The sequence below is a fragment of the Peromyscus californicus genome, unplaced genomic scaffold, assembly GCF_007827085.1.
Source record: "Peromyscus californicus insignis strain IS unplaced genomic scaffold, ASM782708v3 Scaffold_8__1_contigs__length_139910024, whole genome shotgun sequence".
Lineage (NCBI taxonomy): Eukaryota > Metazoa > Chordata > Mammalia > Rodentia > Cricetidae > Peromyscus > Peromyscus californicus.
The window spans coordinates 73,852,351-73,876,160 of NW_026294606.1; the positions used below are offsets into that span (position 1 = coordinate 73,852,351).

Genomic DNA, 23,810 nt, shown 5'->3' on the forward strand with positions numbered 1-23,810 from the left:
AGTATCTCTGAAGCAATGGCTTCCAGACAGGGATCAGCAGATGACAAAGAGCAGTGAGCCCTCAGAGGGTGAAGGGAGCCTATGACCACCCTCGCTTCTACAGTTTGTAAGACCTCGGCACAGGGAAAGGAAATCCAGGCAGCAAAGACTGAGTTCACAGGGCTGAACCAGGGAGAGAGATCAGGGGATTCTGCCCCAGAAGCCCAGTCCTAAGAAGCCAGGGTTAGTCTGCCAGAAGGAAGGATCTCTTGAAAGAATGGATGGCCAGTCCCTGAAAAGCACACAGGACCAGGAATACAGCCTGTTCCCACCAGTGAGAAAGAGCAGTGAGAAAGAGAACATGTAGTCAGTAGTGGTGCACCAAGAAAACACTTAAGGGTACTGCCCACTAATGGGGTGGATCCACCCCAACTGAAAGTGATCTGGTTCACCCAATAAAGGTTAGAAACACGGCCAACAAGACGAAGAGGAAAGGGTTCTTATTCGCCAAGAACTTCAGGCCCTGGCCGGTACCCACTGGTACATGAGGACTGTTAGCTGTAGGGCCATAGGGATAGTAGAGCAAATGGGAGGCTCACATATACCACCCGGAGGGGGAAGAAGCCTGGACAAAGTGAGACTTCATATGAAACAGAGGTGCCAGAACTGCTGTGGCTGACCACGATGCTCAGGAACTGGACAGCCAGGACCAGACCAATGCATAAGAAAAGAAAAGAAAAGAAAAGAAAAGAAAAGAAAAGAAAAGAAAAGAAAAGAAAAGAAAAGAAAAGAAAAGAAAAGAAAAGAAAAGAAAAGAGAAGAGAAGAAAAGAAAAGAGAAGAGCTAGCAGGGATCTGCAGAGGGGTCGGGGGACACTCCATTGACCAGGGCAGCGCCAGTTTGTCAAGATGCTTCTCGCCCTCTCTCTCTCTCTCTCCAAGTCAGCACTAAGAATGAAGATACAGCCCTGTGATGGAGCAACAGCGATGGCATCATCACAGGAAGCGGCAGGGGCCAACAGCGGCATTTAACCTTCATTACAAGATGAAATTCAGGAATGAGTGTCCCAGTGAGGACGGTACCAAAGGGCCCGAGTCAGAAATGATAGAGAAGAGTAATAAAACACTGTTCCTAAATGTGACCCGACCTTAGCTGCCACCTGCCTCCAAAGAGTGGGTAAATGTCACAGGAGAGGCAAATCTCACTAAGCTAAAGGACTGCTGTGAGGAGGGTGGTTAGAGGGGTCGGCCACAGGGGGATGGGTGGATGGTGACCTCGTCAAGTGGACTGTGAGGAAAGGAAAATAAAGGAGTGCGTGTAGAAAGATGGGAAGAAGTGAGAAGGAGCTGCTGTCTTTGTGTCCTATGCCATCTTCATCTTTTCTCTCTCCTGTTCTGATTACTGACTTAGGCCAACCTTCTCTCTTACTCTGCCAACTGTTCATCAGTTTTTTTTTTTTTTTTTTTGGTTTTTCGAGACAGGGTTTCTCTGTGTAGCTTTGCGCCTCTCCTGGAACTCACTTGGTAGCCCAGGCTGGCCTCGAACTCACAGAGATCCACCTGGCTCTGCCTCCCGAGTGCTGGGATTAAAGGCGTGCGCCACCACCGCCCGGCTGTTCATCAGTTTTTAAACACGTTACTTCTTAAACATTCTGAATGTGGCTTTATGGCTCCTAACTTAAAGCCAGATGAGTGGTTGAGCCCAATTTTCTCTAAGAGAAAATACAGTATAAGACAGACACATACTGCACTTGGAGAGAGACATTCGCAGGCCTCTTGCTGATGAAGTTAGCAGAGTCCATGGCTGCTGCATTTGCTTGTGCCTGCATAACTGCAGGAAAATCAAGCACTGTGTTCTTTAATGCACCACGTGAAGTTCATTCTAAGAACTTTCCCAGTCATTCTCCGAACCCAAGGCCACTCGGAGAAGTAACCTCATCAACTATGACTTAATCATTAACCATGTTACAAAGCACAATTAAAATGTCATTTCTCAAACATACAGCAGTATGCAAATCATATCTTATTTTGTTAGAATAGAGAATCCTTGGAAACCACCAAATTAGTTTAACAGGCGGCACAACCTGTATTCACAACACTCAGCTGAGTCTGACTGTCAGGACATCTTGCTTTGCATCGTGGCGGCTGTGGGGACCTGGGCAGGGGACTGAACCGGGCAGGGGACTGAACCTCCCACGCCATTAGTTTCTGCCTGTGCAAGAACAGGAATGTGACAGTTACACCATCACCGTGGGGTTATCAGAAGTACTGAACGAGGTTCCATATCTGAAACGCCTGCCATCTATTCTTAATCACTCTGAAAGCGCTGAACTAGAATTCCTCGTGGCCTTTTTCATCATTGAGCAGGCTTCCTATGACAGGGCTCAGCTCAGAGATAATGGCAGAACAGTGCTTCTTCCTCCTCCTCCTGAGCCCAAGAGTGTGAGAGCTTCAGTCCTGAGACTGGGGCTAACAGTCCTTACACACCACTGGTCAAACACACAGCTGGCTCAGCTTGGACTTCTCTTAACAGTGACGAAGACACCTCTGTTCTCCCATCCCCATGTCGCCTGATCTCATCTCCAAGTCCTACCTGTGTTCATCCTGTATCTGTCCCACTCACTAGTGTGTTTTTCACGTGCCACTTCCAGCTGATGTCACCTGCGCATCTTAAGAAGGCCATTTGTATGAAATGAGCAGCAAACAGAATGAGCAGACAGAAGACTCCAGATGCATACTCACAAAGCTATAAACAGGGCTGTCCTGGAAGTAAGGAGTATAGCCCATTTACAGCACTGTGTCCATTAGGAAACAAAACCTTCAGGATCTTTGCCGAAAGTCCCTCTGAGGCCCCTAGCTGATTAAAGTAGTAATAATTAAATACCTTCTATGTTAGTGAAATACAAAACATGAAAAACTGAGATTATTGGTTTTCTTGGAGGAGTATATTGGATTTGGGGGGTAGGGAGGGTACTGGTACTGGTACTGGGGTGGGGAGTAGCCCAAGCTGACCACAACCTTCCTGTAGCTGAAAACGACTATGACCTCCTGATGCTCTTGCCTCCACCTCACAAGTGCTGAAATTACAAGCATGTGCTGCAACACCCAGTTTATGCAGCACTGGTGATCTAACCCAGGACTTCTGCCTGCTGCTAAGCAAGCACTCTGTCAACTGAGCTATAGCCCTGGCCTTGAAGGATACTCAGCAATTTATTACAGCAAAGATACAGAAGCAGGAGGTCTCAGTTAGGGTTCCTATTGCTGTGAAGAAACACCAGGACCACAGCGACCCTTGTAAAGGACAACATTTCGTTGGGGCTGGCTTACAGTTCAGAAGTTTAGTCTGTTATCATCATGGGGGGGGGACATGACAGCATGCAGGCAGACATGGTGCTGGAAAGGTAATGAGAGCTCTACATCTGGATCCACAGCAGCAGGAAGAGACAGTGAGCCACTCAGCCTAGCTTGAGCTTCTGAGACCTCAAAGCCCACCCCCAGTGGCACACTTCCTCCAACAAGGCCATACCTTCTAACAGTGCCACTCCCTACAGTCCTATGTGAGTCATTTTTATTAAAACCACCAGAAGGGACTACAGAAATGCTAGTCAACAAAGTGCTAGCCACACAAGCACAAGGGCCTGAGTTCAATCCCCAGAACCCACACAAAAATGCCAGGCATGGTAGCCTGTGCTTTAAATCCCAGCGCTGGAGAGGCAGAGAGAGACAGATCCCTGGGGCTCAGTGGAGAGTCAGCCTAGCCTAATCAGAGAACCTCAGGCCCTATCACTAAAAAGCCTAGGAGCCTGGAGTGGTGGTGTTCACCTTTAATCCCAGTACTCTGTAGGCAGATGGATCTCTATGAGTTCAAGGCCAGCCTGGTCTACACAGCCAGTTCCAGAACAGCCAGGGCCACATAGAGGCCCTGTCTCAAAAACAAAGAAAAACAACTCTAGTGGACGCTACCTAAGGAATGGCACCTGAGGTTGTCCTCTGGTCTCCACGTGCATGCACACATGCACATACAGATGTGCACACACTTGTATACAGACACACCTGAAAACATACAAAGAAGCAATTTAAATGCCCAACAATGTATTTAAAATATATAATTTTCTAGCTAGAGTATTAGTTATTAAAAACAAAGCCATGGGGACTAGAGATATGGCTCAGCAGTTAAGAGTCCCTGTTGCACTAGCTGAGTACCTAAATTTGGTTCCCAGCATCTACATAGGGCTGCTCACAACCACCTTTAACTCCAGCTCCAAGAGAATCCCACATCCTCTCCTGGCCTCCATGAACACCTGCACTCAACATGCGCACACACACACACACACACACACACACACACACACACACACAAATAATTCTTTTATGAAGCCTTTAAAATTGGGTTGGGGTGGAGAGAGAGGTATTCATAATATGACTCCAGTTTGTAAAAACTATGAACTACTCAAAACACTCAAAAGCACTTGGAAAACACTGGTTGTATAATAACCAGATATTAGTAGGAGTGATAGCTGAATGACTGAAATGTGTAAATCAATTTTAACTTATAGCTCTCACTTTGTATGTGATCATTCAACTTACATGTAACTTTAATTTCAATATAAATTTCATGTGGTATTACCTTTATGCACACTGTCTCAAGCTAGAATACATGAACAATAACAATAAGCACACATCAAATATAACGTGCTAGGCACTGTGCTAAACGCTGAACCACGCTCCCTGGTTTTAATCTTCACGGTCATCCCTGATGTCCACACTATTCGAGGTGCACAAAGTTAGCAGCATATGGCCATCAAGAACCATCATTACCTCTGCCTTAGGTATTCTGGGACACTAAATTTGGCATCCTTCTCCACTATCCTGTCTCCCTACAGCAGTGAGAAATGCAGCAACTAACATGACCTTGATCAGAATTCTCGGTGTGCCACACTGACCAGCACTGTGCCCCATGGTGGCATTTCCTGATTCCTAGTTTATCATTCCTTCATCTCAAATTTGTTTCCCATTTTCACCCACCATTTCATTTACTCCCTTTCGTCCTCATCCTCTGCACGCCTTCCCTATCAATATCACATGCTTTTATCCAGCAACATTCTTGGGCACAGCTTAGCTTCAATGATGGAATCAAGGGAACCAAGTATGACCCTAAGTCTACTATAAATCACAAGTTGCACACTGGAAGCCTAGAGCCAAATCTGCCCACCATTTGTATTTGTTTCAGATCCTACTGTTCTGAAATTTTTTAGTAAGTCATCAATGTTTAAAAGATATGGTAAGTTCACATACAAATCTAAAAATTTAGCTTCTTTTAAAATGAAGTAAGTATCTTAAGGGTCTAGAGACGAGGCTTAGAAGTTAAGAGCACTTGTTGCTTTTGCAAAGGACCTGGGCTCGGTTCCCAGCACCAACACAGTGGCTCCCAATCATCCATGACTCCAGTTCCAGGGGATCCAACCCTGTTGTGGAATATTACTTTAACTATGTAAGGATGTTTTACATTTGTTTATGTTACAGAATGTTACTTTAACTATGAAAAGATGTGTTGCATTTGATTATACTGTATTTGTTTAACTATGTAAAGATGTGTTACATTTTTTTCACCTTGCCTGCCTAAGGCACCTGATTGTTCTAATAAAAAACTGGCCAATAGCTAAGCAGTAGAGGGACAGGCAGGGCAGGCAGGCAGAAAGAATCTGTAGGAGGAATCTAGGCTCAGAAAAGAAGAGAACAAAGAGGAAAGAGAGAGAAGCCCAGAGCCTGCCAGCCAGGCAGCTGCCAGCCAGACAGACATGGAGGAAGTAGGAAAGCAGAATATACAGAATGAAAGAAAGGTAAAAAGCCCTGAGGCAAAACATAATGAAGAAAAATGGGTTAAAATAAGTCATAAGAGCTAGTGGGACAAGCCTAAACTAAGGTCAAGCATTCATAATTAATAATAAGTCTCTGTGTCATGATTTGGGGGCTGGCAGCCCAAGAAAGCCTGCTACACAACCCCTCTTCTGAGCTCTGCCAGCACCAGCTATGTGTGTTATTCACATACACACGGAGGCAGAATCTGTCAACACCAGGTCCGGCAGAGGAGCTGTCTCCGAGAGCTTGCTCTCCTGTCATCTGTGGTCTCTAATACCTGCCTCTGTGCAGGTCTCTTCACTCTTTCAAGCTCAGGCTAGCCTTGAACTCCTGATCCTCTTGCCTCTGCATCCAAGTGCTGCGTTTACAGGTACGTGCCATCACACCCAACCAGTCTCTCTGCTCTTTCTTTACTCCATTCACACTTCAATCGCCTGGCCTCAAAGGTACTACATCTGTGACTTCCATTAAATACTTCTAAGTAGCTAGGCAGTGGTGGTACATGCCTTTAATCTCAGCACTGGAGAGGCAGAGGTGGGCGATCTCGGAGTTCAAGGCTAGTCTGGTCTACAGAGTGAGTTCCAAGACAGCCAAGAGAAACCCAGCAAACAAACAAAATACTTTTTTTTTTTTTTCTGGTTTTTAGACACAGGGTTTCTCTGTGCAGCTTTGTGCCTTTCCCGGATCTCGCTCTGGAGCCCAGGCTGGCCTCAAACTCACAGAGATCCGCCTGCCTCTGCCTCCCAAGTGCTGGGATCAAAGGCGTGCGCCACCACTGCCTGGCCAAACAAAGTACTTTTAAGTAATGGCATCAAAATCACAAGTGACGGTGTCCTGTGCCATTTTCCTGATGCTACATTCTGCAAACTCTCTGAGAGATGCCACTAGCTGACTGGCCAATGAGATGGAAACCACAGGAAGGGCAGCAACAGCAGCTCTGGAACAGCCAGGCCAGGGCACACACCAAGTCTTCAGGGTCCAAAGCTGCATCTCCCCATCCCGGGGCACCTATGGCACACTTAACACTCCTCTGGGGTTAGCTATGACCAAGTAGCTTCAGACTTCAAACAAGAAAGTCTCCTTAGTAATAGTGATGGAGCAAGTATAAAGCACAGAGCTCAAATTTCAGCTTCAGTAGGCTCCCGATAGCATGAATTTTAAATGTTAAGATAATTGCAGTATCTTCTTTTATTCTCTTAGCAGCCATGTAAAACCCATATTTTTATGGTAATGTAAGTGCATTAGGGAGAGTACTAGAAAGTGCATTGAGGAATCAATCTTAGCCTGGAAGAAACAGACACTAAATGACCTTCTCTATCTCTAAATTTTCTGATTTATTGGTCTATTGCATCCATGCTAAACTATGGAACTATTTTCCAGGCCAGGATAAATAGGACATATAGAAAAGAACTGAGACCCAAATGTCCTGCTTGGAACAAATTTCAAGTCTTCCAACCTAGGAAGCTTGTGTCTGGCCTGCGGAAGAACTGAGACATACCTGGGGTGTGGCTGGGTCTTCTGTGTTTTAAAAGCCATTAGGCTGAGCATGTACAACATGATTTACGGCTTACTGAAGCACTCTTTACCTGCTAAGGGCATTGATGGGTGGCACAGAGAACGAACGGTTTGCTTCTTAGAGAACACTCCAGAGCGGAGAGCTATTCTAAGAAATATGCACAGCAAGTTTTCTCTACTGCAAAACAACAGTTTTCAGAAAAGCCTGGCTCGTAACACGGAAAGTTCAGACAGGAACTTCATTCAATACCACTGTGAAAGAAATAGAACCATATTTTTTTTGCAAATAAAAAGCTTGCTAAAAGGTAGCTCATTCCAAACTCCTACTACCTAAACACAATCCTAAACTCTTTGGAAAGCTGTGCTGTCTGCCTGCTTTTACAATTGTATTGTTTTCATATTTATTAGTTTTGTGTTAAGTAATTCATGCCCACTTCCCCTCCCCCACCACGCAAGGCTCTACAAACAGCATCATCTGTACTACTTTAGTGAACTGAAGTCTCTCAGAGTAATTCAGATCCTCAGATTTACCATACGCCATGTGAAAAAACCTAATTAATCAAAAAGTATCAAAAGACAACTGCAACAAGGCGATGTTCTCACATCAAGCATTTCCACTCTGCTCTACAGTCACAGCAGCCTCAAATTAAAAAGCAAGAACATGCACCCATCCGACAAACCTGGCCACTCCATGCACAGTACAGATTGCAGAGTAAACCCCAGTTGTGGTTGATCATGCAGTCCAGCAGCCTGAACTGGGCCATGTCTGCTATAGCGCAGTCTTCTTCATCCTCTGACTCAGCTTTTGTCAGCAAGCAGCGCTCCCTCCGCAGTCAAGTGCTCACAGAGGCTCTTCCCCTCCCTTTCCTGTCTGAGCAGCGTCAGCAGCTGGCCAAGCTGCATCACCCTCCCAAACACTAGGATATTATTACATCACACAGGAAAGCCTGTCTCACAGCAGTCTCGGTCTGTGTTTAGCATCACTTCGTTTTTTGTTGTCTTCTTCTTTTGGGGAATTGTGAGCTGGCATTTACTTGGTCAATAAAAGCACTGCTTGGGAAAGTGGAGCAATAAACTAACCATACTACCTACATTCCACAGCAGACCAAGGCCAACAGCAGAACCGACGACTTTACCTATCCTTCTTAATCTCTCAGCAGAACCTCACACTGCGAACACCTTCCATTCTCTCTCACCCCAGGTAGCACATCAGCACTTGTGCAGTATTTCCCTAACTCCTTGCCCAGCAAGAGGCCAGGTAGGAAGTGAGAAGCAGGGGTTCAAGTCACACAGACTCAGCTTCCTCCTCAAGGGCCGCCTGCTAGAAGTGTAACAAGGAGCGAATGGTTTAACCTTTGAACTCCAAATCACATTTGTAAAATGAGTAACACCTGCATGGGCCTTTTAGCATGAACAACCATACCAAGATTAAAAGAGAATGGCACCTAATCATTCCTATTAATATGCCTAAGGCTGGTTTCCCTTCTTATCTAAGTTAGAATTCTCTCCTTGACCCACTTTCTCCTTTCTTATGCTCTCCCTAGATGATGTCATCCTCCAGGCTCATGACTATGAATTACTTTCAACCCTCTCCAATGCCACCCTTTCTCCAAAGCCCCAATTTGCATGACTGAGCCCTTGCTAAGCCTGGGTACCTAGATGCCTTGCACTACATGCCCCAAACAGAGCTCATTATCTTCCCTCTCCCAACCTCCCAGCACCAATAATCTCCTAATCTACATAACGACAGGGCAATTCAAGCCCTTGGTTACCAAAACAGCAAACAGTCATCCTAGAGTCCCTTCTCTCTACCCAGCTACCAAATCTGTCACTTCTAAAATGCTGTCCCTTTCTTACTCCACTGCCTCCCGTTGCATTAGACTCCCAGAAGCTTTCTCCTAGGTTGGTCTCTCAACCATTGTCACACCTCTCTGAAACCTTGCTCCACAGGATTAACAACAGAATATTTTAAAGCAAAGTTAAACACGGGGCTACCCAGGTTCCATCACTTCCACCGCTGCTTTCTGTCAGGACACAGCACCGTTTTGCAAAGTATGTTCCCACTTCTTCTATAGGACACAGAATGTGAATGAGAATTGCGTTAAAACAATCACCAGTTGGTCAAATAAGTTTGCTTCCAAACTACACAAACTCAGAAATGAGATGATAAAACTCAAAAGAAGAAAAAGACACAAAACCAGAAGTAAACAGTAAGCTAGAGGAGACACGAGAGGATATGGTAAGCACTGGAAACAGGAGGGAAGTTTCAATGTGTGCACAGCACAGTGCCTTAAGAATCCCGGGGAAGCAGAAAGGAGAACATGTACAAGGAGTTAATTCATTATGCTTTCCCGAAATAAACATTGGAAATTGAAAGAGAATGCCCTCAGAATGGCCATCACCACATGACGAAAACTGGAGCCACTGTGGTGATCTGAATGAGCGACGGCTCCCATCACTCTTGTATTGGAACACTTGGTCCGCACCTGGTGGTGCTGTTTGGGGAGGTTGTGAAACCTTCGAGGAGTGGACTCTTGATGGGAGACTGCATCACTGGAGGCAGGCTGTGAACGTTCATTTCCGGGCCTCCCTTCCAGTTTGCTTTCTGCTTAGTGTTTTTAGTGAAAGATGAAACTGCTCAGCTTCTGGCGCTAGCTGTCTGCTGCCATGCCTCTGCCACCATCACGGACTCCCTGCCATGAACTGTAAGCCAAAATAAACTCTTTCCTCCTTAAGTCACTTTTGGTCATGGTGTTTTATCACAGCAATGAAAAATAACCAATATAGCCTAACTGAGGCAGAAAGAGCAAAGTACTGATGGGAATAAAATTAAATGGCATTTGACTTTTTCCCCAACAAAATCAAACCTGCAGCATCAGATTTAAGACATTTTCAGAAAGAAAATGAGTCTGGGAACAACTGCCTAGGCTAGAGCTTTCCATTGTAATATCCACGGACAAACTTGTGAGAACCCCAGGAACTCTGTGTCCTAAGACTTTCCCACAGAACCTATCAGAAAACAAACTCTAGACAATCAAAATTACTAAAGCAACCAGGTGTGGTGACTCACATTTGTAATTAAGGAAGCATGACTAGCGGGCCAGCCTGGGCTACACAGTAAATCACAGGCCAGTGTCGGCTACAAAGAAGCCATGTCAAAAAAAAAAAGAAAAAAAGCAAGGACATGGGAAATAGAGATGGATATTGAACACTGAAAGGGGAAAGTGGACCTGTAATTCCTGATAGTTTGACAAGGCAGATATAATACAACTTGAAAAACAGAAGGGGGAGGGGGAAAGGGCAGTAGAGAAAGAATAGGGAAAAAATTGTAACTTCTCAGTAACTACATTTATCAGGCACTACTTTTTTTTTCCAGATTGTTGTGTATGCTGTTTGAGATACAATTAAATGAGTACTCTGGGGGTAAAGAGGAACAGAATGTAATCCCAAAGAAGTTAAACAACACGCCTAACCTTGCCAAGTATTGTGGCACATACCTTTGATCCCAGCACTCAAGAGGCAGAAGCAAGAGGATCTCTGTGAGTTCTAAACCAGCCCAGTCCACATAGTGAGTTCCAAAACAGTCAGGGCTACATAGTGAGACCCTTTCTCAAACAACACCATCCTCCAAACCCTGAATTTGAAAGGAAAATAGCATGTCTTATACTGTTCTCATTATCTTAAAAAAAATACAGCAAATAGGCCTATAGCTTAGTAACAATACTATAGCAATATTATTACCACTGTCCTAGTTTGAATACGTATGAGGGTTGATTAAGGACATGAGTGTGTATGTTTGTGTGAAAAGCCTCAGAGTCAATTCATTAGGATTCAATTAGGAGTCAATTCTCTAACAGCAAGTGAGGTCTTGAAATACTGTGTCCACTCAAAGATACCAGGACATGCTGAAGCAATGACTGATTCCAGATCTCAGGCTGTAATAGCATATATAACTGAACTAGAGCTGGGCGGTTGTAGCGCACGTCTTTAATCCCAGCACTCGAGAGGCAGAGGCAGGCGGATCTCTGTGAGTCTGAGGCCAGTCTGGGCTACACAGTGAGTTCCAGGACAGGCTCCAAAGCTACACAGAGAAACCCTGTCTCGAAAAACCAAAAAAAAAAAAAAAAAAAAAAAAAAAACCTAGAAAATAAAAAAACCTTCAGTGATAATTGGGTTTGTGTCTAAAGGATTTAGGAGAAAACTAAAAAAGGTCACCAGTAACCAAAAAATCAAAGTATAATAAGCTTTAAAAGATATGATGTGCTCACATCTACCTGTTAATGATGGATCAATTGGCAGGCAATACCCACACATTCATATCATCTCTAAGGTAATCAAGACCAATTTGTTTCCAAAAAAAAAAGATAAACAAAAGTCAAAGTATCAGCCGGGCGGTGGTGGCGCACGCCTTTAATCCCAGCACTCGGGAGGCAGAGCCAGGTGGATCTCTGTGAGTTCGAGGCCAGCCTGGTCTCCAAAGCAAGTACCAGGAAAGGCGCAAAGCTACACAGAGAAACCCTGTCTCGAAAAACCAAAAAAAAAAGTCAAAGTATCATGTGACTGGTAAATAGGTTTTCTAAAATAACAGTCAATCTGTATCTGTAATTACATATTACTATTCTAAATTTCAAACAACCCTGAAAGTGAAAATGTTTTTTAACATATTGGTAGTAAAGCCTCACCTAAGCTGAACATAGGCTCTAAGTCTGTGTTTATTCCATGAAGTGCAAATACTCACACAGTTCACAGCCAGAATCTGCATCATCTAACACTTCCAAGATCTGAGAACTTCTGAACTCTGAACATAAGGAATTACAGATCTACTCAATACTAAAAATAAGGTAAATGACAGCAGGAGTCCAGAGGGAGAGAAATCATAAAAGTAAAGGAAGAAAAGCCACCAAAAGCAAGACTATCCACCTTGGAACTGTGCTGTGGAATAATCCTTCTGTACACTGTGTGAATATATGTCACTATGATTGGTTTAATAAACAAGCTGACTGCCCAATAGCTGAACAGGATAAAGTTGGGGGGAAAGCCAAACTGAGAATGATGGGATGAGGAAGAGCAGAGTCAGAAGAGTCACCAGCCAGACACAGAGGAAGCAGATGAACGTGCCACGCCAATAAAGTATCACATGGCAGAGCATAAATAAGAAATATGGGTTAACTTAAAATGTAAGAGCTAGTTAATAATAAGCCTGAACTACTGGACGAGCATTTATAATTTATATTAAGCCTCTGAGTGATTATTTGGGAGCAGGCAGTCGGGACAGGAAAACTTCGCCTGCAGAACTGGAAAAATACTTTCTACCTGAGGTCAGTGAGGTCAGAAAAAGGCTTCTCAGGCAGTGCAATCTGAGGCAGGCTTGAAGAAAGTGCAGGATTTACATAGATGAGAAGACATGAGAAAGGTATTTCAGCACAATGAACATGAACAGACATGACAGACTTCAGATGTGTCATGAGTTCAAGGAAACACGGATATGCCACTTGCTACAAAGACAAGATGGAGAGCTCTAAGGATGAGGTTAGTTTAGGTCAGATTCAACCTCAACACAGGCTTTCTGTGTGGCTTTGGCCATGTTAATTAAGCTCTCTGAACCTCAGTTTCCACCTTGAAAACATACAGTCATACATACCTTCCCCGAATGCAGTAAGTGTTGAAATATTCAGTGAGTGTTAATGCTCTTCCTTCAGCACTATAAAATTATCTAAAACGTTCTTTGTCTCATAGCCTGCTTCTAGGAAACAGATACTACAGTCTAGAGCTTACAAAGAATTCACCGGTACTCTCCGACTAAACAAACACAGCTCACAAATGTCAGCAGCATAAATGCCTACAGTATAGTAGGAACAAGTACTAAAAAGTTGTGAAGACTCAAAACTGAAAACAGATGCAATTACATTCTGCATGTTAGAAAGCAGACCAATTACTACTTTTTTTTTGATGTACACATTTATAGGCAAAAAACAAAAAACAAAACAACCACAACAACAACAACAAAACAACCCAAAACCCAGGCATAAGCTATATGGCTATTTAACAACAGCCCATATCACCCTCTGCAAAGGCTTAATTCCCTAGGGGCTAGAAAGACAGTTTATTGTTTAAGAGCTCTTCCTGCTCTTCCAGGTGCCTAACAGTGGTAGACAGCTCACAACAGCTTAACTCCAGTTCCAGAGGATCCAACGCCCTCTTCTGGCTTCCTCAACATCTACACCCATTTGGCATGCACACATACACACACACACACACACACACACACACACACACACAATTTTTTTAAAAGTCTTTAATGTAATTACTCCAACTATTTGAAATCTGTTCTCATAGTCTATATTTTTACCTGAAGAGAAAACAATCTAACTAGTACCCCATTCTGCTAAAAGCTTAAGTAACTTGGCCAGCAGGCTTCTAAAACTGTACAAAACTAACCAGATAGAAGTAAATTTATTTTTAATGACTGTGCCTGTTCCATTGACAGAAAAGTAAAACAGCCACTCGTAAGTCCCCCGCAGATTTCAGGTTATAAACTAGCAGTGAAATGAGATGGGCAGAGATAAAGCTAATGAATAAACAAAACCAGAATTTATTAAAATAATAAAAATGGAGACATCTCTGATTTAACTCACTAGAAAGGAAAAACTCAAAAAAATACTATCATTAATATTACAGTTTCAAAGTCCTCAAAACACTCTCTGTGAGAACTAACAGATGATCCAGGTTGACCAAACAACAAATGAACAAACCAACACCAGTGGCTTACTGCTCCTAGACACTAGTGTTTTTAAAAAGTCAGATATTGAATGCAGACTATAGCAGAGATTCCTTGCACAGTGTCCTCATGAGCCAAAAACAGGTCTGAGCTGGAATGGAACGCAGCAAAGACTTGTTCAGACACTAAAGCCTGTTCCCTGCATCATCACTGGAAGACGTGACAATGAAAATCTCATTTGGAAATTAATGTACGTATTACGGCATATCTAACAGGAGTTCTCTTGCATAAATTTCTGGTTTGCTCCGGACATCAGTCATTCTCTCCCATTTGCTCCTGTCATGTTGTCCTCTCTGCCTGCAACTGTCACCAGGTCCACTCTCGGAAGAAAACAGGAATCCAAGCAGATACTTGTGTGGTATGTTCACAATGGTGTTATTCACAGCCTAAGAAACCATACACAAGTGAACGCATAAAAACTACACTATGTTCCTACAGCAGGACGCTGCTCACCATAGAAGGAAATGGAGTTCTGACATGTCACACAGCGTGGGTGAAGCACGAAAGCACTGTGCTAAGCGGAGTAGCCAGACAGGAAGAGACGAACGCTGTGTGACTACTGCAAAGGATTGGCAGACCGGTAACCCTGAAATAGAACAGAGATGGCCAGGGGCTGGGGAGAGTGGGCAGGGTTTCACTCTGGTGTGACGAAAAGACCCTGGGATAAAGAGTGATGATTACATAACATCACGAATATTCTCAGTGTAGCCAGTTATGCACTGGTTCAAGTGCGTTTTGCAGTCTATACAGTCACATGCAGTTCCTGAGCCCCATTTATATGATTCTCCAAGTTCATGCACCTATGCCCTTCACACACATGAATGAAGATGCAAAACATTCCCATTACCCTGGAAGTTTCCTGTGTGCCTCCTAGTGATGCCTGGGCCTTCAGGCACAAAAACAAACTCAGTTCTGCTTTCTATCACCATGTAATAGTTCTGCAATCATAGTGTTGGGCCCTGCTGTCTGTCTGTCTGCTTCTTCTGTTCAGGCTATTTTCCATCCATCCATTCTCTGTGGCTGTGTAACCACACACAATGCTTGATCTGTTTTCCTCTGATGGACAGCTGAGTTGCTTCCAGTCTCCCATGAGCAAGCCCTATGAACACTCCTGTGGGCATTTGTTTTATTTCCCTTGGGGCATTATCTAAGAATGAAAATTCTGGGTCATACCATAGATATCTGATATCATTTATAGGAAGCTACCAAGTCTTTGGGCTAAGTGTGCCATTTTAGAGGGCAGTCGGCGGTCACCACAATTTCATGTTACCAAACTTTTTTCTTTTCAAATATATTTTGCTGAGATGTAATTCACAGAACAAAATTATCCATTAAATGCACAATTCATCTTGGCAAATATATGTATACACATAACCATAACTACCACACAAGGTTACCCCAGGTTCCTTCGGGCCTCTGTAATCCATCTTCCCACCAACAGTGCACTCTCCATCACTAGAGGTTATTTTCCCCAGTTCTAGGATTCCCTATAAGTGGAACTGCATGTGTGTGTGTGTGTGCATATGCGTGCGTGCGTATGTGTGTGTGTATATGTATGTATGTATGGATGGATGGATATATACGTATATATGTCTAAGTGTACATATGTGTATATATATGAATGTATACATATATATACACTCACATCTAGTTTCTCGTTTTGAGATACATCTATACGGTTGGAAGTATCAACTCATTCTATGTGCTGAATGGTACTCTACTATGTAATACATTAAAATTTATTTTCTGGTTCATCTGTTGGTAGACACATGGGCTATTTCAAATTTGAAGATGTTAGCTGTTAAGAATATAAACAGCAGCTGAGTGGTGGTGGCGGCGCTCGCCTTTAATCCCAGCACTTGGGAGGCAGAGGCAGGCGGATTTCTGTAAGTTCGAGGCCAGACTGGTCTACAAAGCAAGTTCCAGGACAACCAGGGCTGTTAAACAAAAAACCTCTGTCTCGAAAAAAAACAAGTGTGTGTGTGTGTGTGTGTGTGTGTAGCAAAAAAGAGACCTGTGCTATATGCCTGTAAATTCAGAATGTGAGAGGCTGAGGCAGAAGGACTATCTTGAGTTCAAGGCTATCCTGGTATCCCAGGCAATGTAGCAAGTAGTAAGTGAACCAGGGCTATTACATAGCAAGACTCTGTCTCAAAATAACACAAATAATTAGCTAGAGTGGGCTACACTGAATGAGTGCCTAAATTTCTGACAGCTGCCAAAATGTCTTCCCCCACGCTGTGTCATCATGTCAGCTACAGTATGTCAGAGTTCAGTTGCTCCTCACTGACCAACACTTGGTATTCTGACTTCTAATTCTGGCCATTCTAATGGGTAGACAGCAGTAGCCAAAACTTTCATATTTTGAATATACAAAGTGGCTGCACAAAATCCTCCATTCCTATGTGGTAGTAATGGCTAACTGGAAAATGAAATTTAAAAGTAACAGCAATCGGGCTGTTAGGAGCACTGGCTGCTCTCCTAGAGGCTCAGGGTTCAATTTCTAACACCCACATGGCAGCTCACAACTGTCTGTAACTCCAGTTCCAGGGCTTCTGATAACCTCACACAGACATACATACAAACAAATGAACATAAAATAAAAATAACTTTTAAAAAAGTAACAGCAGTATTATTTTACTACTTCCAAGGGAACCTAAATGGAGGCGTTCCCACGAACTATCAGAGTTGACTAAGTGTAGTTAAATCACAGCAGCAAATCTTACTGTGACAAAGAACAGCTAATGCTACAAACTAATTTGTTCCCCCTCCCCAGTTACTAATAACAATGAACATGTCTGCATGTGCTTTTCATTTATCTTGTCTTGTGGAGTTCAGTTTTTACCCATTTTTAAAACTAGGCTGTCTTATTATTGAGTCATAAGAATTTTCTGAACAGATTTTGGAAGCAATCCCTTCATCCAAGACGGATTCTGCAAACCTCTCTTCCTTATCTCTGGTTTTAAAAAATATTTATCTGTCTGTCTGTCTGTCTATCTACCTATCTATTTATTTTGGTTTATCGAGACAAGGTTTCTCCGTGTAGCCCTGGCTGTCCCAGAACTCACTCTATAGACCAGGCTAGCATCGAACTCAGAGAGATCTGCCTGCCTCTGACTCCTAAGAGCTGGGATTAAAGGTATGTGCTACCATGTGCAACCAGAAAACATTTTCTTAATGGCATTTTGCAAAAAGAGAAGTTTTGAATTTTGATAAAGTAGAAATAGTCATTATTATTCTCTTCTAGCTAATACTTTTGTCATTTCCCAGAATCTTTGCCAATTCTGTTGCTTTACTGGAGCTTTATAATCTGCTTTTATGTTCACATCAGTGATCAATGTATTAACTTTTCTGTCCAATGAGACATAAAAAAGGATGCTCTTTTTTTCTGTATGTATTTCCACTTGTTGAAAACACTATCCTTTCCCCACTGCATTTGGATGGATGGACAAATAGGTCTCCCAACTCTCTTTCATTCTTGCATACATCAAGATTATATTGATTCTATACTGTCTTGATTTCCACGGCTTTCAGTCAACATGATACTGTGAGCCCTCCAACTTGGTATTTTTTTCAGTATAGCTTTAGTAACTGTTTGTCCTTTGCATTCCCACATACTTATTTAGTTCTCTTTTTAAAAGCCAGGTGTAGTAAAACACACTTGTAGTCCCAGCAGAGGCAGATGGATCTCTGTGAGTTAGAGGCCAGCCTGGTCTACAGAGTGAGTGCTGGAACAGACAGGGCTATGCAGAGAGACCCTGTCTCAAAAGACAAGCAAACAATAACCAAAAGCCTACTAGAATTCTACCTGTATCTAAATGGAATCTAATGGGGCACTTTGTAGCCAACTTAGTTTAGTTCCCCTTCAAACATTAAAATAAAGCTCACTTCTAAGTCTCATTTTCCAGCTGTTGTTAGCATATAGAAATAAAGCCTAATAAGGCCTGAGGAGACAGGAACTAGAAGCCTTTTTGGCTGAGGAAGCTCATTCAGCTAGAGGCCTATTGGCTAAAGCCTTTTCAGGCTGAGGAGTTTTAGAGGTAAGAGGTAGCAGTGGTTTGTTCCTTTGTCTCTCTGATCTTTTAGCATTTACACCAGTATCTGACTCTGGGTTTTTTTGTTTGTTTGTTTTGTTTTGTTTGTTTGTTTGTTTGTTTGGTTGGTTGGTTGGTTTTTTTTTTTTGGTTTTTCGAGACAGGGTTTCTCTGTGTAGCTTTGCGCCTTTCCTGGAACTCACTTGTTTGTTTGGTTGGTTGGTTGGTTTTTTTTTTTTGGTTTTTCGAGACAGGGTTTCTCTGTGTAGCTTTGCGCCTTTCCTGGAACTCACTTGGTAGCCCAGGCTGGCCTTGAACTCACAGAGATCCGCCTGGCTATGCCTCCTGAGTGCTGGGATTAAAGGCCTGCGCCACCACCGCCCAGCGGTTTTTTTTATTATAAGACCATTTAGCAATTCGTGTTACAAGCCACCGTCCAGGCTCCTCACTTCTCTGTGTGGCAGTGCCCTCTTCACCCCCACTTACCAGAAACCACTCCAATTCAGACTCCCCATAATCCAGGGCCAGGGAAAGAAGCCACCTAAAGGCCCCTCCATACCTGTGTCTGAGGACCTGCATCTCCCCTGGTGACTGATGCTAGGATCACCTCCCAGAAAGACCCATACCACTAACCTATGGGAATGAAGACACTGGGATCTTAACTGAATAACTAATTTCAATTTAATATGTGGAGTGGGTCACATAGCCATTTCCTGACCAAAAATATCCCACAGATTTCCAGCCTTTACCAATAAGGGTGTTTTGTTTTGTTTACACCATGCCAACTTTCTTTTACTTTGGTAAGCTTAAACAGATCCATTTAAAAGATATTCAAATTAATTAAAAGTGTTTCTATTTTAAAAAAAAAAGTCTACGGCCATACCACCCTGACTGAACGCGCCCGATCTCGTCTGCTCTCGGAAGCTAAGCAGGTTCGGGCCTGGTTAGTAATTGGATAGGAGACCGCCTGGAAATACTGGGTACTGTAGGCTTAGAAAAATTAATAAAAATTAAAAAAAAAAAAGGAAGTCTACCACACAGCTACTTTGCATCCCTAAGTTTGAAACTGTTACTAGCTGGTTCTAGTGGGCATTTGGGGTGCATCCCTTATAGTTTTCACTGTGTATAGATGCATTCTGAGAAGTGATTTATTCCTCTCTTCTTCTTCCTTCCTTCTAGTTCCTCTGTTGACTTACACACTAGGTAGGTCTGCAGTGCTACCCTGAATGTAAACACTCATGGTTACAAAATATGACAGCTGTTTTTCCTTATAGACAGATGCTCTTCATCAAATTCAGCAAGTTCCATTATAGTGCCAGTTTTCTGACTTACATTGTCAAATACTTTGCATCTACTGAGATGATCATATGAACTCTCTCGGTTTGTTACTAATTCATTTTTGACAATAAACTTTCATTTCTAGAATAACTCAAACTAACTTGTGGCATGTTACCCTTTTCACAGTATATTGCCCTTTTCACTTCATTCCTAGATCTGATTTGCTAATATTCTTAAATTCATTTAAACATGACAGTTGTTAATACAAACTCCTTTTCTTACATTTGTATCTGGAAGGCCTACAATGGCCTGACAAAATGGAGATCAGAAAAGTTCTCTCTACCTGTTTTTTGAGTTTGTAAAAAATTAGTTTATAGAATCTTTTCTTTCTTAAATATGTGACGTGTTTAATATATAAGATATATATATAGGTATATAGATATATGCCTTAAATATACCAATGTACCAAATGGATTTAGAGCCTTCTATTTGCAAAGGTTTATGATTTCACATGCAATTGCTTTAACACATGGCACTGTGAAGATTCCTTAATTTCTCCTTGTGTCCGTTTTTTGTGTCAGTAATTTGTTCCTCTTAAGGAACGTGACCATGTCATTTGCCAAGTTCATTGACATAAATTAATTCATGAAATTCTGTTTTTTATTATCTATATAGGCTCTGAACAATGACCTCTATTTTATTCATAAAATTAGTACTCTATCCCTCTTAGTTAATATACAAAATAACTTCAAAGTTCAAATCCTATTAAGAGACTAAGAGTTCTATTTAGTCTATGGTCAATTAAGAGCCAGCTAGGAAAGACATACCATTTTCTTGTCAATGCTTGCCTAACACTTCGGCACAGCATGGGGCATGCACTTTCTAAGCCCTGTTTGGAGGAATCATTGCGCTCTCCAAATGGGCACACATATTATAGGCCATTAAATAACTGTCTACCTTCTTCTCAAAATATTGGTTAATCGAAACATATCATTTGAATAATCTGCTTAAAAGTCAAAATTAGAAATGATGATTACAGAAGCCAAAGACTGTCAAGAGTGACAGCGACAATCAAAGGCCAAACAGAAACAAATGATTCTTAGGTTCTCCCTGAGCTGGAGAGAATCTGTACTCCTACATGCCTAGAGCAGACACATTTCTGTTAGCCACCAACTATGGTTCTCTTAATATCATCTCCTAGAGACAGTTTGAGTCATATATCCTAAGGAAGACTCTCACGAAACTTATAACCTAATTGTGCCTATCAGAGTTGGTCTTAATCACCTGACCTCCTGGCTAAGGCATCAATGGGACTCTAGGCAGCAAAGACCTGTGAGAGTCACAAATGGTAGCAGCTACAACAGTCACAGTTCTGAACTACTTGGGCATCTAAGAACCACAACCTTGTATGAGGCTATCCCGGAGCGCTTTTTTAAACAGCTTCCTTTAAAAGTCAACCAGAAAAGCTAGGGTTTTCTATTAATTCTCAGTGGTAAGAGAAATTTGTTCACTACTTCCATCCATCCATCAATATATTCATACCTGCTTTTTATTGTCTCTTGGCAAACAGAGCTGCTGAAAGACTGAGTCTAAGCTAAACTTTGCCTCTGAGAAGAGCTGCACCCTCCTAGATGCAATCACAGTCACAGACATCAACTTCTCAAAAGCTCTTAATCCTTAAACGTGCTCTCCACTGCTCTCCTTTGAGATGCCTATCAACCCTGATTACATTTTCTCCAGTTGGGAATGGGTCTCACTCTGCCAGAGCCTCTTTGTCAGTGGCTGTGCGCCTTCTCCTTCACATTAGCTGTCTTCAAGAAACCCCACTTCTTTTTCAGAACTGCAACTGGACACTGCAATTAGTTTGCATTGTGTTTGCATCATCTTATCCAATGGCGGCCACTGTGAGTCAGACTGAAAGACCAGACTGACTCAAAGGACAGAATCAGAAGAGCTGCTGGCTGGAGGGAAATGGGGATGGATTTACAGGGGACATTATCGCACTAATGAACACTTCATTATCGAAGATTTATGTTGTAATGATTTCTGTCACTCACAATGTGTACTCAATGTGTACGCAGGGACAGAGCTGTGTGTGCATGTGCATGCATGTGTAATGTGTGCATGTGGCTGTGCATATATATTCTTCCACTATAACTTTTTCTGTTCTTGCTAAAAAATTAGTAAAAACAACTGCTTACAATGTATTTTTAAGTACAGCCTTGTGCAAATGAAACCAAATAAATTACTTTTATAATAGAGAAAAAAACCTAACAGCTGTAGCTGCACTGAGCCAAAAAGCAGAATTCCACCACTTTAAAATGTTTCATTTAATTAAGGGACAGCAGATGTTTTTCAAGAGTACACTAGCTATCACTTACACCTGGTGAACTTTAAAATGCGTTTTGTTTTGCTGCCTTGAGCCCCTGGGTTCAACTTACGCACATGCCTCAGCTTCCAAGCTAGCTGCAGCTAGAGATGTGCACCAAGCCTGGCTCTCCTGACAGTTTCCTGTGTCTAAAAAGATATCACTTCAGGAGAGCAGCAACATGGACATAATGCTTAACTGCCAAAGAAGAGGCTACAATACAATTTCAATCTTGCAGATTAACTAAGTTCATGGCACCTTGAATCTTCCTGGAAGGGTCTGTGAATATGATCTAGAGTTATGCTGTTCTCAAACCGGAATGATCATTGGAATACCACAAACCCATTCAATAGTTAAAGGTTTGGGTGAATTCCAGGGTTTTCTATTCATTACATTGATTATAGGCTAGAAATCTGTAGTTCAAAAAGTTACTCAAATGATCACCCCAACACACCTGACTGAAAATCCTACCAAGGCAGAAGTGGCCACTAGAACATCTCTAACTGAAGGTCATCCTACCTCTGCCAAGAAAACAAATTTAACTTCTGGAAACTTCTATTAGAATGGGCCCATCTACCTAGGATCACCTAGTTCTACCTTCACAGACAAAGAAATGAAGTGAATCATACGTAGTTCTACATTACAGACTTTGAAATTCCCTTTGGCCTATAATATTTAGGTTTCTTGTCCTCCATATACAATATGGGTATGGTCCATCCATAAAACCTATGGACAAAGACATATGCCTATGATATATTATGAAATGATTTTTAAAAAAATATATAGTGCAAATATGAAATTTTTAAAATTAAAAAAGTAAAAACAAATTTCTAATTTTCCACTCTATTTCCGCTACATCAAAGTTGTGGCCCATGCTCCACAGTAGAAATAAGCCTGTAAGAAACTGCTGGCACTGGGAGAGACAATGTTCTAGGAAATGATGGGCCTCTGAGAAGTCTCCAGTACCTCAAGGGTTTCTGCCTTTGTTTCCCTCCTGGGTTTCTCTCACTTCAAGGATTAAAGAACAAAGTGGAACGTCAAGGAAGAAATCCAAGACAGGAGCTCAGCCCATAACTTCAGCAATGTTCACCAGAACTTGCAAACGTACACCTGGAGACAATTCTAGGATTTTTATTTTCCTGTCTCTATTTTTCTGTTTTCAAACCTGTTGAGAAGCATGAATGAATGGATGAATGAAGTAAAAAGCAATGTCCTAAAAGCTTTTTAATAAAGATCCATTTAAAAATGGGTGCCCCAAGCATTTCCTTCCCTCACCTCACATACCAATCCCTATTATTTCCAGAAGCCAATATTCAGAGCCCAGAAAGCAGGCCTCACGGATCAAGCTCACACAGACTATCTTCAACACAGAACCCTGATATACTAGGAGATACTGGTATATCCAAACACTTTACCTGAAGATACTTTTTAAAGTGCCTATAAGTCCAAGATCATACAAGTTCAATGACATCCAGAAGAAACTTCCAAATGTACTAAACCCATCTGATATCGAATAATCAACATGTTATTAACAATTTAAGTCCTCATAAGCTATGTCAGTAATAAATGCAGTGAAAAGAAGGCCAGGAAGTCAAGACACTGTGTGCTCATTAGGTTGTAAGAAGGACAGAGAATGCCTGGCACAACCCACAGCTGCACCAGATGTCCATCCAGGGCTGAGATAAGCAACAGGGCAAAAGGCAGTAAGTGACCAGGCCAGAATCCAAACATACCCAACAGCAAACAGAAGGCCGGGGAGCAGCCAGATACTTGAAAGTAAATAAAAGTCTTTAACTTAGCCTTCTTTATAGTAAGGGACGACAGTTTGCTCTGGTCTGTCTAACTATGTTCCCATAAATAGATAAATATTCAGAAATACTGAGTTTAAGTTTTAAACCTATTCTTTTAATCCTAACTTAAGAGAACGGAATTTTTTATATTAGCTAGAAAACAAACAAAATTCTATCGTGTGAAGTGTTTAAAGCTACAGTACAGTGCAT

The 23,810-nt window shown here is 42.2% G+C and overlaps 1 protein-coding gene and 1 pseudogene across 12 annotated transcripts in view; one reads left to right on the forward strand and one right to left on the reverse strand.

Annotated features, from left to right (window-relative positions):
* The window catches only part of Arhgap21 (Rho GTPase activating protein 21), a 126,025-nt gene that overhangs the window by 93,030 nt on the left and 9,185 nt on the right, over positions 1-23,810 (reverse strand). For 4 of the 12 annotated variants that reach the window (XM_052729389.1, XM_052729388.1, XM_052729383.1 and 1 more), the window contains exon 1: positions 8,033-8,162. The exons of the other annotated variants lie outside the window; for them this stretch is intronic. In XM_052729389.1, the coding sequence (XP_052585349.1) occupies positions 8,033-8,116 (84 nt within the window). In that variant the 5' untranslated portion in view covers positions 8,117-8,162. Of the gene's footprint in view, positions 1-8,032; positions 8,163-23,810 lie in introns of those variants that run through there. 12 annotated transcript variants of the gene reach the window in all.
* LOC128104863 (uncharacterized) lies at positions 19,034-19,156 on the forward strand (annotated as a pseudogene).